We start from the raw sequence: 13,650 nt of genomic DNA, 5'->3' as shown, positions 1-13,650 counted from the left end.
TAGAAATGACGGCAGAAGAAGACCAAACGGCCCATCCAGTCTGCCCAGCAAGCTTCGCACACTTTTTTTTTTCTCACTTATGTTACTCTTGGCTCTTAGTAACCTTTTGGTTCTATTTCCCTTCCACCCCCACCATTAATGTAGAGAGCAGTGTTGGAACTGCATCTAAGTGAAATATCTAGCTTAGTTAGGGGTAGTAATAAGCAAGCTACACCCATGCTTATTCAGTCCTTGGTTGTTGTCTGTATATAGATCCACTTTCTTCATTCCCCCTGCCGTTGATGCAGAGAGTTATGCTGGATATGCATTGAAAGTGAAGTATCAGACTTTCTCCCCTGCCGTTGAAGCAGGGAGCTATGCTGGATATGCGTGAAGTATCAGTCTTTCTCCCCTGCTGTTGAAGCAGAGAGCTATGCTATTGACAGTGAAGTATCAGGCTTATTTGGTTTGGGATAGTAACCGCCGTAACAAGGCAGCTACTCCCCGCTTTTTTGTGAATGCAAATCCTTTTTTCCACATTTCCTCTTGCCATTGAAGATTAGAGCAATATTGCTGCATGCTTCTGAATTTTACATTATCAGTGCCATAAATATAAGTGATAGTATAAGTACTATCATATCAGTAATATCACACCATCGTTATCCATTTATTTACTCATCAAAGTGTAATAGGCCAATACCAAGAGGAAATAAAAGGCATTACATATTACACCAGAAACGAAACATCCGCATTTAAACATTAAGGGGCAGATTTTATAAATCTGCGCACACACGTACTTTTGTTCGCGCACCAGGTGCGAACAAGAGTACGCGGGATTTTAATAGATACGCGCGTAGCCGTGGGTATCCATTAAAATCCGGGGTCGGCGCGTGCAAGGCTGCCCAAAATCGGCAGCCTGCGTGCACCGAGCCACGCAGCCTGCCTCCGTTCCCTCCGAGGCCGCTCCGAAATCGGAGTGGCCTCAGAGGGAACTTTCCTTCCACCCCCCCCCCCCACACCTTCCCTTCCCTTCCCTTCCCTTCCCCTACCTAACCCACCCCCCCGGCCCTATCTAATCCCCCCCCCTACCTTTGTTGGCAAAGTTATGCCTGCTGGAAGCAGGCGTAACTTTGCGCGCGTCGGGCCGGCTGCTGCGCTCCATGTTCCGGTCCGGGGGCTGGTCCAGAGGCCGCGGCCATGCCCCCGGAACACCCCTGGGCCGAAACCACGCCCGCGGCGCCTCCCCCGAAACGCCGCGTCACTCCCGACATGCCCCCGACACGCCCCTCCATGCAAGCCCCGGGACTTACGCGCATCCCGGGGCTTGTGTGCGCCGCCGAGCCTATGCAAAATAGGCTCGGCGCGCGCAGGGGGGGTTTGGGATAGGTTTTCGGGGGGTACGCGCGTACCCCTTTGAAAATCTACCCCAAATTGTATTGAATAAAAATAGCAGTTTGTTTCATCTTATCATCTAATGAGAATTCAAGCTTGTCATAAAATTATATTTTTCTATGCTAGAAAAAACATGATTAGTAAAGTGACTAAATGTAAAGTAGGGATGTGGAGCACCAAAATGTTTGTTTTGGTTCATTTTGGGGGGTTTTTCAGGAGGAGGGAAGGTTGTTTTTTGCTTTGTTTTTTTCCAGTTTGGTTCATTTGCCAAACTGAAAAAAAAGAAAAAACATTCCATGGAAAAAAAATGAAAAAACAAACTGATTAAAAAAATGGGCATCCTGCAGCCCTGAAAACGCCCTCCTACTCTGCAAAAAGTGAACCCGGGGCTCAGTCTGCCTGGCTGGGCCTCTTTTAGCCCATCTGGGGCCTCCCTGTGTCCCTCCAACCCCCACTACTAGGCCATAAAAATAATCTAGTCTAAGACCTAGGCCTACCCAATTGGGTCAATCCTGGGCCTTCCCAGACCCCCTCCTACCCCATTTAAATCTGCAGGACAGGAGGGGCCCAGGTAGATCCGGATCCTGGGCTAGATTAGTTTTCTGGGCCAGTAGATAGGGTCATAGAGGCCTGGAGAGTCCCCAGGTGGGCCCTGGTTCACGTTTTGCAGGATTGGAGGCAGTTTCCAGGGCTGCGTGAAGCCCATTTTATTTTTTTATCAGTTTGTTTTTTCTTTTTCCCAAAGCCTCCATTTATCCCCTTCCCAGGTCCTAGAAAGTACTAAAGGGCAGGAGTGAAGCCCACTTACTCCTGCCCACATACTGAAACTTTAAAATGGCACAAAAGTGATGCCACTTTAGTGCCATCCACTGGGTATTTATAATTAATAGTGTTTATGAATTCAATCCCAGACTAAATTCCCTCTAATCTTAACGTAAGGCATGGCTGAGTTCATTGACAGTTACCATAAGGAGTCCTATCAAGCAGCTGTCTAGTTGCATCTAACTAGTAGGTAACAACCTACATTTCCTGCTGTCAGTCCTTTACTTTTAACACATTTGTAAAAGGCCATTTCTGCAAATAAAACACTATTTTACCCACAGAAATATCCTTGTATATTGCCCTCCTTGCATCCAACTAGCTATTTATTCAGCAAGTCCCCTCATGAGTATTCAGTAGGTAGACATTTGTGAATTGATTGGAGTCTTTCATTCAATTTTCTTTTTCTTGAAGCCACACCTTGACGGCAAAGAAATACTTTCTTTTATGCAGTGTTAGAACAAATTCCAAGGTATGATCATGTCTTCATTTGTCTGCATGAATGAAGGTAATCTTGCAAGACATAAGTGCAGTATTGCTATCCAGCAAAAAGGAAATTCAGAAATCTTTAATTAAAAAACAATAGCATCATGCAAGGAAAATGCACGTACTGATGGCCAGAGGGATGCATGCTCTCAGGGTTGATTTTTGCAGTATCTGAAGCAGTCTCTTACTGCTATGTATTTTCCAAACTGAGTTGGTGATGGCAATCGAAACAGAAAATACTCAGAAATAAAAGTCAGTGGATTAAGTTGTAGGTGATACCTTTTTATAGGTCTTCCATAATACATTTGTGATTAGTTTGCGATAGCTCTGCTCCCTTCATTAGATCAGTGCAACATGAGCTAAGCATGCAGCTGCTCAAATATACAAGTCCATTTCAATTTGGGTTAAAATAGCAGTGTAATGATGTTTATTTTCAAAGCACCAACCCCATCGTCCTGCCACCACCACTTTTACTTTATAAGAGAGAATACTCCAAATATATGCAAATATCATCTTTTATATACATACTTTTTTAAATGATACAGCTTGAAAACTCCCGACAAGTCGCAACACTGAGGTTTCAGTTCGACTCTCTTCTCTTAACCTCTGAAAAAGGGACTTAGTTTAAAAGCTTATGAACAACTTCCAATTCTGATTCCCTATATTGTGAACTTGTTCTGTAGTTGCAACAGTGGTTAAATCCTTTACCATAGGAATTTTCATATAAAGAGGATCATTCTTAGCATGTTTTGTATAAAGTTCCCTTATGGCAAGTAATAATGCCAATCCAAAATCTTACTTTTAGCTTGCTGGCAGTGAAATTTTGTATCAGTTTCCAGGTCTTGATCTCTTAAATTCTAGGATAAAATGGTTGCAATAGTGTCTCAAATTCCACTGCAGAGAATGACACAGTGCTGGAACAGGAGGCATGCTAGAAATCTACCGTGGCCTGCAGCTTGTTACCTCAAAGTTTTGCCATTACTTGGCACTTGTTATCTCTGTGAGTAACCAGTAGGGTATAAAGAGTACACACACATTTGAAAATCAAAATGTAAGCATGCTATTTACTCCCCTGACCTAAACTCGCCCCTGGGAATGCCTTTTCTTAAATCTGTTAAATGTTTTTTGTGTCGTAAACGTCCAACTCAGCCACACAGAAGGAAAATTTTCAGCCAGGTAAATGTGTTTGAAAATTGTCCTCCCAGCATACAAGAAATAAAATAGTCTGCACCGACAAACCTCTTTGTGCATTTCATTGGAAAGGCAGGATATAACCTAAAATATGTTAAGGCGTTGCCTGGCAAAGAGGAGGAAACTGAATTGAATTAACTAGATAGCGATTGTAAGAGCTGAGCAGTTGTGTGGATGGGCAGACTAGATATGTCATCTGATCTTTTTCTGCCATCATGTTTCTCTGTTTCTAAATAACTGATGTTAGAGACAGGAAAAAGGTCTACGGGATCTTGATTGTTCTTACTTGACCTCTCTAGCTTCTTATGTTCTTGATCATCAACTGGATACCATTCAAAAACACATCTAATTAGTGAGTAAAGTGCATTTTTCTGGTTCATAGTTAAATCACCATAAAACAAAGTGGCCCTAGTTGATCCTCTTCTTTCCCTGAGTTTTATTTATACTGTTTTTTTGTAATTTATATTCCACTTTTTGGCACTTCAAAACAGATTGCATTCAGGTACTATAGGTAGGTATTTCTCTATGCCCAGAGCAGAGTAACACATAACATCTTTCTCATTATCAGATGAGCTTAGACTCCAAAAAGATATCAGAATATTTAAGAAAAACCTGATTATTTAAAAAAGTTTATGAAAACTGAAAGCTAATCTGAGCACTATATAGCAGTCAGATCTGTTTATGGCCGCTTAAAGCAATGGTTAAGCAGTTTTTAGTAGCCAGAATTGTCCTTTTTTAACAAACTTTTATCACAGGTTTAAAATTACCTATTTTATTACATAGCACGAAATAGCAGCCAGATGCATCATCAAGTAAGATTTATGATAGGCTTAAATATTTTTAGTTGTTATTTTATTTATATTTTAATGTATTTTTGTTTAATTGTGTATTATTTTTATAGGATTATTGTATACTGTATTTTAATTTTGTAACTAATTATTGTACACCATATAGAATGTTTACAAATTTATAATATATAAAATAAATAAATAAATAAATGAAGTAAATGTTGATTTTGCCATAAGCAGGAGTCATTGCTACTTAGTGCCTATCACTTCACCTGTAAATGGAACCAATACTAATGTGATGACATTTTAGGAGTCCATATTCAATGCATTTTTCTGGGGAAAATACCTGCACAGACCCTTTGTCCCACTCCCAGCTCCATTGATCCTGGAAGCGGCCATAGTGCCAACACATTAAAAATATTTGCAATTCGGTGGCAAGTCCTGTTCCCACCCCAACCCCTCCCCTTCAACACAAAAATCAGTATCCCTGAGGCTGGGAAGTCCTCCATTGCTCACCCCCTGGATTCCCCTTTACTCAATAATAATTTCCCTAGTGGCCCAGTGGGAGCCCAGAGTGCCTCCCAGGCTCTGGGCCTGGCGGGCTGACATTTTTCAAAATAGTTCCATCCAACCTTTACAAAGGCCAGGTAGCACCATTTTGAAAAATGGGTCTGGAGCCTAGAGGGTGCATGGGCTCAAATAACGCAAGGCATTTGAAATACCTCTCATTATCTCAATTTTTCATGCAATAAATGGCCTAAAGCAGCCTAGTGAATGAGTCTCTAACTTTGGCACTTAGTCGAATGCCAGGATTTGAAAATCTTGCCAATTTTACCATATATGACTTAGCTGGATAAGTTTTTAGCTGGCTAAAATCTTATCTGGCTAAGTCAGAGGTGGTATGAGGGAGTTCTTGGATGGAAGAAAGTTCTCTGGATATCTTTGTTAAAATTCAGCGTTATCTGGCTAAGGGCCTGATTCATAAAGGCATTTTCCCCTAGATGCAGAATGGGACAAATGCCTTAGTGATTCAGGCACTTAGGCCTGGATTCACCATTCTATCGCAGAATGGTGAATCCAGCAAAAACGGGGGGTGGGGGGGGCGGGCCTGTGAAAGCCGGCAACCTTTGCACCACCGCGGTATTTTTGCTGCCGGCTAAAGGTAGCGCTATTGGGCACGCTACTGGCGACGATCACGTTGCTTACCTTATCGCCGCCAGCGAAGACACCGCCGAGTCCTCCCCCTTGCCCCCCGACTCTACCCCCAGCATGCTATCACACGCGAAAAGGGACCTTTCGCGTGCGATAGCGGCTTATCGCACTCGATAAGCGTTTGAAAATGACCCCCTTAGTTAGCAGGAAAACTCAAAAACTGCATCAGAGTACTTGTAGCCAGGTACATTTATCTAGATAACTGGTATCTTAATCATCTATATTCAAAATATAGGTGGTTAAGAGCTGGACATTTTTGTTTTTTTAAGTAATCCTTGTGAGCCTGTAGGCTTGATCACGCACTTCTATCCCCACCCTGCCAAGGGAGTACAGTTTTATTATCCGACAGCAATGCTTGATGCCACCAGAAGCAATATGATTATACTGCTCTCCCTGCAGTCTTGGCCTTTTGAGGGTGCCATGTGGCACAAGAAGGTCACATCAGGGTTGTGGGGGAGAGGGGGAGATTGGACTTGAGCAGTTAGCGTGAAGGCTGCATATATTTCTTGAATTTGAGGGTTGAAGGAGTCTCCTGGGGCCGTTAGGCCCGTAACTAATTTACATCATTTGGGGAGCTAGGGAGAGGTGGGGCTGGGTGCAATGCCTGATAGTAGTTTGAGTCCTTTACAGAAGGGCAGGGGTTCTGGTACATAGGTCCTCAATGACATTTGTTTCCAGCACTTAACCAGTTATATTTTGAATATAACCAGTTAAGGTACAAATATCCAGGTACACAGAAAAAAGGATAACATAAATTGGTAGGGAAAGACATATTAAAATAGAACACTTCCCCACTGCATTTGAGATAGATTTCCTGCAATGAAAAGAGTTTTAACCATATTGATGGAAAACAGTATGTTTCTCAGTCTTTCTAATTTATATATTCTTCTAGGTCGTCTGACTCTGAAAACCCAGTATGTCCAAGACTCCAAAATGGGCTTTGTTATCAATGCAATATATGCCATGGCTTATGGTCTCCACAATATGCAGATGTCATTATGCCCAGGCTACGCAGGGCTCTGTGATGCCATGAAACCAATTGATGGGCAGAAACTTCTGGACTGTCTTATGAAAGCAAACTTCACAGGAGTTTCTGGGGATATGATTTTGTTTGATGAGAATGGAGACTCACCAGGAAGGTACTGTACAGTTACTTTCATTACAATTAATGCAGCATTAAATATGTCATTCTGATAACTAGCCCTGCCTTCTACCCTTTAAATATTTAATCTTTTTTTTTTTTTTTTAGTACTAGTTCAAACTCAGTTGCTATTTCCAAAGTCGAGCAAGACATTATGCCCTCACATCTGGATGATGTCTCCAATGGAGCCCAGTATTAGAGCTGTATTATAAGCTCTTCAAAGTTCTCTGAACATGCTTGACTAAGCTTGTGCGGGATTTTCCACACTACAGCACAATCATAGGGCCTAACCTAGCTCTGGTTTTTCCATGGAGAGCAACAGTTGTATTTCGCTGTTTTTTCCTTTCCTTGTGCAGAGGTAATTTTCTAAAAAAAGTTTTTTCACGAATGTGATCTCTCTCTGTTAAGGTTTTTTCTTTAGTATCTCCATGATGAGGTTTTTTTTTTGTCTTTTCTTAGAGATGCTTAAAATTATGAGAGGTCTAGAATGGGTAGATGTGAATCGGTTATTTACTCTTTCGGATAGAAGAAAGACTAGGGGGCACTCCATGAAGTTAGCATGGGGCACATTTAAAACTAATCGGAGAAAGTTCTTTTTACTCAACGCACAATTAAACTCTGGAATTTGTTGCCAGAGGATGTGGTTAGTGCAGTTAGTATAGCTGTGTTTAAAAAAGGATTGGATAAGTTCTTGGAGGAGAATTCCATTACCTGCTATTAAGTTCATTTAGAGAATAGCCACTGCCATTAGCAATGGTAACATGGAATAGACTTAGTTTTTGGGTACTTGCCAGGTTATTATGGCCTGGATTGGCCACTGTTGGAAACAGGATGCTGGGCTTGATGGACCCTTGGTCTGACCCAGTATGGCATTTTCTTATATTCTTATGTTTTCTCCACATTGTCTAGTGCATCTAGAGCTTCAGGTAGCCTTTTGTTTCTGAGATCATCATTTGATTTCACCTTGGCTATTGTTTGATCAATTTCCCAGAAAGTAAAGAGGATCAGTAGCTTCAGCAAGTGCTTCCATTTTAGACTCACAATGTTGGTGACTAACTCATGATGTCTGTGTGGTGTGCCTGGGAGTCAGGCATGACATCTCTGGATATAGCACCTTCAGACAGATGACTCCCAGAGGCCATCGGACCCACTTGGAGTGCATGGAAAAGTTCTTCAAGGCATGTAAGTCTGATCCATCTTCATTAGTATCAGAGATATCTGCATCAAAATACCCAAGTGCTGTACTGGACACTGGTGGTGTATCAACATCATGGGGGCATCAATCTTCTTCAAAGTTGAGCACTGAGAATGGCCAGGATAATAGAGCATCTTCCATCTCCTCTTACCCGATGAAAGCAAAGAATTCCTCTTCATAGAGGCTGGCATTGCAGGATTCAATGTTAATTTATTTATTATTTTATTTATTTATTGGTTTTTATATACCGCCGCTCATCAGAGATATCACGTCGGTGTACATAGAACAAAATCCGCAATTGCGTTTTACATAAAACAGTAAGAAAATCAACTGAGAAAACTTTACATTAAAAACTGTTAAATGTAACAACAACAAAACAAATTATAAAATATAAATAGATATTCAAGTACATATTCACATCAATTCCTGTTGATGCATGATGCCTGGAACAGAGAGAAACAGTTTGATACCTCATGCCATCCCAAGCCCAAAGAAAGGGCTGCTCACCCTCAAGGCACCATGGGAGATCATACCAGTCTTCAAAGACCAAAGGTACATCCACCAATATTCCTCGGGTGATTCAGGAAGATGTCACCACTCCTCCTGCACCCTGTGCTATTTTGGCATTGATGATTTTTGAGGAGAACTTGTAAAGAAGAATTCAGAAGATGTTGCACTGAAGGCTCACTGGCATAAGTGCACCAGCATCAACATCAATGATGCCACTGCAATCTGTGGTTCCATCACTCCTAGAAATTCTGATAACTCTTGGTGGTATCAAATCAGTACAGAGACTGAAAGGAGCATAGATGTCCATCTCCAGTGTTTCAGAGAAGGAAGCTTCATTGATACACAGGAGAACATCAGTAAATAAGTCCCAACAATAAAAAAAAAAAACTTCACAGATGACTTGACTGTTGGTGAAGTGCAGATTCAGACAATGCCTTCTCACTATTCTGAATTCTAATATGAGTATTCCTCGAAGTATGAATAAGGTTCTAAAGACTACTCTGATCAGCAGGGGTCAGCCAGTCTCTACTCAGATCCTTCTCTTCCACATGAATGAAATAGATCTTGAATAATTTTGCTAGGTAACAGCCAGGTCCTACAACCCCCCCTGATTTGATAGCCTGCACTCCCCCCAGTTACCCCAGAACCTTTAAACCCATCAGGAATGGTTCTTTCTTTTTATTTTTTAACTTACACTTCTTCCATAGCAGAAGTAAACTTGCGCGGCAGTGGACTTGGATGCACGCTGGAGCTCATAAGTAGATATCTCTTGGCCATGCCCTGAAATGCCCTGCCCAGAATACACCCCTTTTTGAAATTTTGTGAAATGTGCATGCAGCGGAGATATGTGCCTATCAAGGTGGCTTTTAAAATTCAGTTGGCACACAGCAGCCAGACTTGTGCTGCATCTCCTGATTTTGGTGTGCATTGGGCTTTTAAAATTCACTCTTAAGCATTGTGTGATCTGGGCTCTTAGAAACGTTTTTTAAATTTACATTTAATCCAAAGAAAAATAGATTATTGGATACAGGGGGAAAAATCATACCATGGTGGACAAAGAAACATAAGTGTAAATAAAATATGCATTCAGGCCCTTGGAATTTTTAAAACTAATTTTGTTTCATTGTTTCCTAATTACAGAATTAACATTCCTCTTTATCAATAGCTGAGTTACATATTTCTTTGTTTTTTTCATATTCTAGAGACTAGTTTTTCATCAGTGTTTAGATACAGTTCTATTCTCTTTCAACAAGCAGGACTGAATTAGCCAAGACACATGGGTGACATCATCTGACAGTGTCTTTCAGAACCTTCTTCTGAGGTCATTAAAGCTTTTGTCCTATTGAGCATGTGCAGGAATTCATTTGCACATGCTGCCTCATGAACCCTTCAGTTCCTCTCTCTCTTTTCTGCCTTTTTGTGGTATCTTCTCTTCTTATCTTTTTCAATTGCTGCCCCAGCAACTCTGAATCATTACTCTCTATGCTATAAAAAAATAAATGTAAGCATAATTAATATTTTTTTCTGTTTCTTTCAAGATCCTAGAAAGTAGTAATAAGCAGCAAAGAACTATTCTCTGGAGTAGGGCTTCCTTTGACCCACTCCATACCAAGTCAAGCAGGAGATCCTAAAGTGGGATGCATATTTGCTATATGCTTTTCCTCCATTTCCATTGGTGGTGAAGATGATACACAGTGTACTCAAAGACTGAGCATTTCTTATCCTCATTGCTCTAACTTGACTCAGATGAATATGGTTCTCTTGTCTTGTCAGGTGGCCAGTCTGCCCACCAGTCCCCCCTCAGCTCCAATGTGGCTCTACTAACTCAAGAGAGGAGTCATCTGTGTCATTCAAGCCTTCCCTCCTTCAGTATATCGGCATGGATGTTGAGTGCTTGATAGTCTCCTCATAGTCACTATCTAAAGAGATTAGGATATTGTGATTTCTGATGGGAAGCTATCTATCATAAGAGAATACAGATTTAAATGGAAGGGATTTATTATCTTGTTGTCCAGCAGGCTCCCTGAAACCATTTGCTTATACTCTGCATCAGTCCTTCACTTCACCTGGTCTCAGTGCATCATCAGTCAAGGTGACAGTGTCATCAGTGCTTACTGCTCTCAGATGAATGAAATCCAATCTCTATTCATCCTTTGATATCAAAATTCATGAAAAAAACTACCTGTGCCATGGAATCTTAATGTCGTCTTAGCACAATTGATAAAGACTTCCTATAGGCTGTTAGAATCAGCTTCCTTAAAGTTTTTCATATTGAAAGTGGTAATCTTAGTTACCATCAGTTCAGCTACAATACTCACTCAGTGAGCTTCAAGCATAGGTTTCTTACGCTCAATACTTATAGTTTTCCATAATAAGGTAATGCTTTGCATTTTCCTAAGTTTCTGCTAAAGTGATTTCTGTGTTCCATCTGGTTCAAGCCATTGTTTTGCTTACCCCAATGGCTGCAGCAACAAACCAGGAACAAACCAAGGCTGGGATGCCACCAACATCAAGGTTGCACTCACGCAAGCATGGAATGCTGCTGTCTCGACTCCTCCCCCATGACTCTTTAAGTGAGCACGCAAGCACTGCATGAAGCCTTTTGCAGGCCCCACCGCGGGAATTCCCCTAGCGGGCACCTTCTGATGACATCATGCAACTGGGTATTTAAATCCAGCCACGACTCCTCTTCCTCGCCTCAGCAAACAGACCTTGCTTTGTGTAACCTGCCTGCTGGCCTTGCCTCATCCAGCCTGCCAAGCCTTGCCATCTTCTTCCAGCTGGCTAAGCCTTACCATCCTCATCCAGCCTGCCAAATCTTGCTTTCCTCGCTCAGTCTGCCTTTCAGTCTTGTCCTGTCTCTGTCTCCTCCTCTTGCTGTCCATCTTACCCTTGTATTCAGAGTTTTGCCATGCCTAATCTCTTGGTCTTGTCCTGCTGTGTCTTATCTGTCTTGGCCAGTCTTTCTGGTTCTCACCCTCGCCTTGAACTTGGACCACACCTTATCTGCTGCCATTCCCTACTCTTGGACTGCCTCTGGACTCTGCATAGCCCCCTGAAACTTCTAGTCCTGCCGATTGCTGGAACCCAGAGCCCAACCCGTGGGGATGGTAGCTGGTTCAGGTGACGCCTTAGCCTGACCCATACCCCATCGTGTTCTCCAGCTATTGCCATAGACATAATGGGCCCATCAACGAGACAGTGTCAACTGTGCCACAGCAAGCAGGGCTTATGCTCACATTGACCACTACATCTGTCTATGTTCTTTCCAAGACTTCATGGCCTCCATTTACTGGCCTATAAAAGGGAACTCAACCACACTATTATGCTGCTCAGTTTTTCATCTCCTTCATTCCCAACAGATTAGTCGGGCAGTTGCCAAATGCACATTGTCTAACTGACTAGCAATATTTATTGCACATTTCTATTTTATGACTGACCTTCAGATCACAGAGTATCAAGGCTCATCAAGTAGAGCCATGGCTACCTCAGTGGCTCACCTAAGAGCCATCTCTATCAAAGATGTTTGCAAAGCTGCAACATGATTACCAGTTCACACCTTCACATCCCACTACTGTCTGGACAATCTCTCCAGGAATGGCAGTAACTTGGTTAAGCATTTTCACAAAGCTTGTTCATCCAGTAGTCTACTCTTTATGAGAAGGGGTTGGTTCTAGCTTGCTTATTCTGTAAATGCTCCATCACACAATCTCCTGCTTGGAACTCCCCACATGTCGTAGCTAATTCAGCCCTGCTTGTCGATGGAGAAAGCAAGTTTGCTTACCATAGATAGGGTTCTGCTTTCACAGCAGGATGAGTTAACACCTACCCACCTCTCTGGAGAGTCAACTAGCTAAGGCTAAACTCTACATTCAACTGAGGGACTTACAAGATGGCATGCATAGGACTCCCATGTATGTTCAGTAGAATAAAAGTTCTAATGAGCTGAGAGAAATGGGTCCATTTGGCACTGCTGGATGACATCAAACATGTGTCATCACAGTCATGGCTAATTAATCCTGCTGTCAATGGAGAACCCCATTTAAGATAAGCAAACATGCTTAATTTCAGACCACAAGCAAGACAAGAATGCACTTACACTTTACCCCAATGCACAAGGATTAATGTATGGCTAGGGAAGTAAGCTGATCTCCTGAAAAATGGTTAACAAGCTTCTTACAATGGTCTATTGCATTGCATTAATAAATCTTATGTGTTAGTCCTGCAGTACTGTTTCTAATACATTACTATTGTTATCTATTGTAATTTTATGCAGCTCAGTACAAGGTAGACATAACTAAGCCAATGAATATTTAACACAATTTATATTGGTACAATAGGAAAAAAAATGCTCTCCTCCAGAGATTTAGCAATCTTATTGAAAGGAAAAGGAAATATAGGGGTCCATATTCAGCTACTGAGCAGCTAGATAAGTTAGCTGATTACACTGAATATACCAAGCTATCTTAAAAATTAGCTGGATAGGTATATTTGGCTAACTTTAGACCTGCCTGCAGCACGACCGGAGTTAGCTGGTTAGGTTCACCGGCTAACTCCTCTTCTCCCTGGAATACCTAATTCCTGTCCCAGGAATGTCCCCAACATATCTAGCTAAATTCTAGCCGGATAAAGAGTTATCCGGCTAGAATTTAGCCGGATAAGTTGTCAAATATTGCGGCTAAGCCATTTAGACGGTTAACCTTTCAGTTATCCATCTAAATGGCTTTTAAATATCTACCCCACAATGTACAGTACCAATCCTAATTATTCATTTTCAGTATAAGCCATCAAAAAAGCATCTTTTATGCACTTCCAGGAACTCATTTTTGCAAAATTTGAAAGTGTGGAAAAAGGATATGTGAAGAGATATGTGGCTTTGGTGGCCTTTGGTGCCTTTATGTCTTAACTAGAGCAGAGATAGATACGGTGTCTGAGTA

The 13,650-nt window shown here is 41.7% G+C and overlaps 1 protein-coding gene across 2 annotated transcripts in view; it reads left to right on the top strand.

Moving 5' to 3' along the window:
• Positions 1–13,650, top strand: part of GRM5 (glutamate metabotropic receptor 5) — a 933,671-nt gene that overhangs the window by 719,552 nt on the left and 200,469 nt on the right. For both annotated transcript variants that reach the window (XM_029602292.1, XM_029602291.1), the window contains exon 4: positions 6,760–7,006. In XM_029602292.1, coding sequence (XP_029458152.1) covers positions 6,760–7,006 — 247 coding nt within the window. The remainder of the gene's footprint in view (positions 1–6,759; positions 7,007–13,650) is intronic.

Source organism: Rhinatrema bivittatum, chromosome 5 (assembly GCF_901001135.1).
Source record: "Rhinatrema bivittatum chromosome 5, aRhiBiv1.1, whole genome shotgun sequence".
NCBI classification, from domain to species: Eukaryota; Metazoa; Chordata; class Amphibia; order Gymnophiona; family Rhinatrematidae; genus Rhinatrema; species Rhinatrema bivittatum.
Note: the sequence above shows the minus strand (reverse complement) of the source record. Positions and strands in the feature narration are given on the sequence as shown.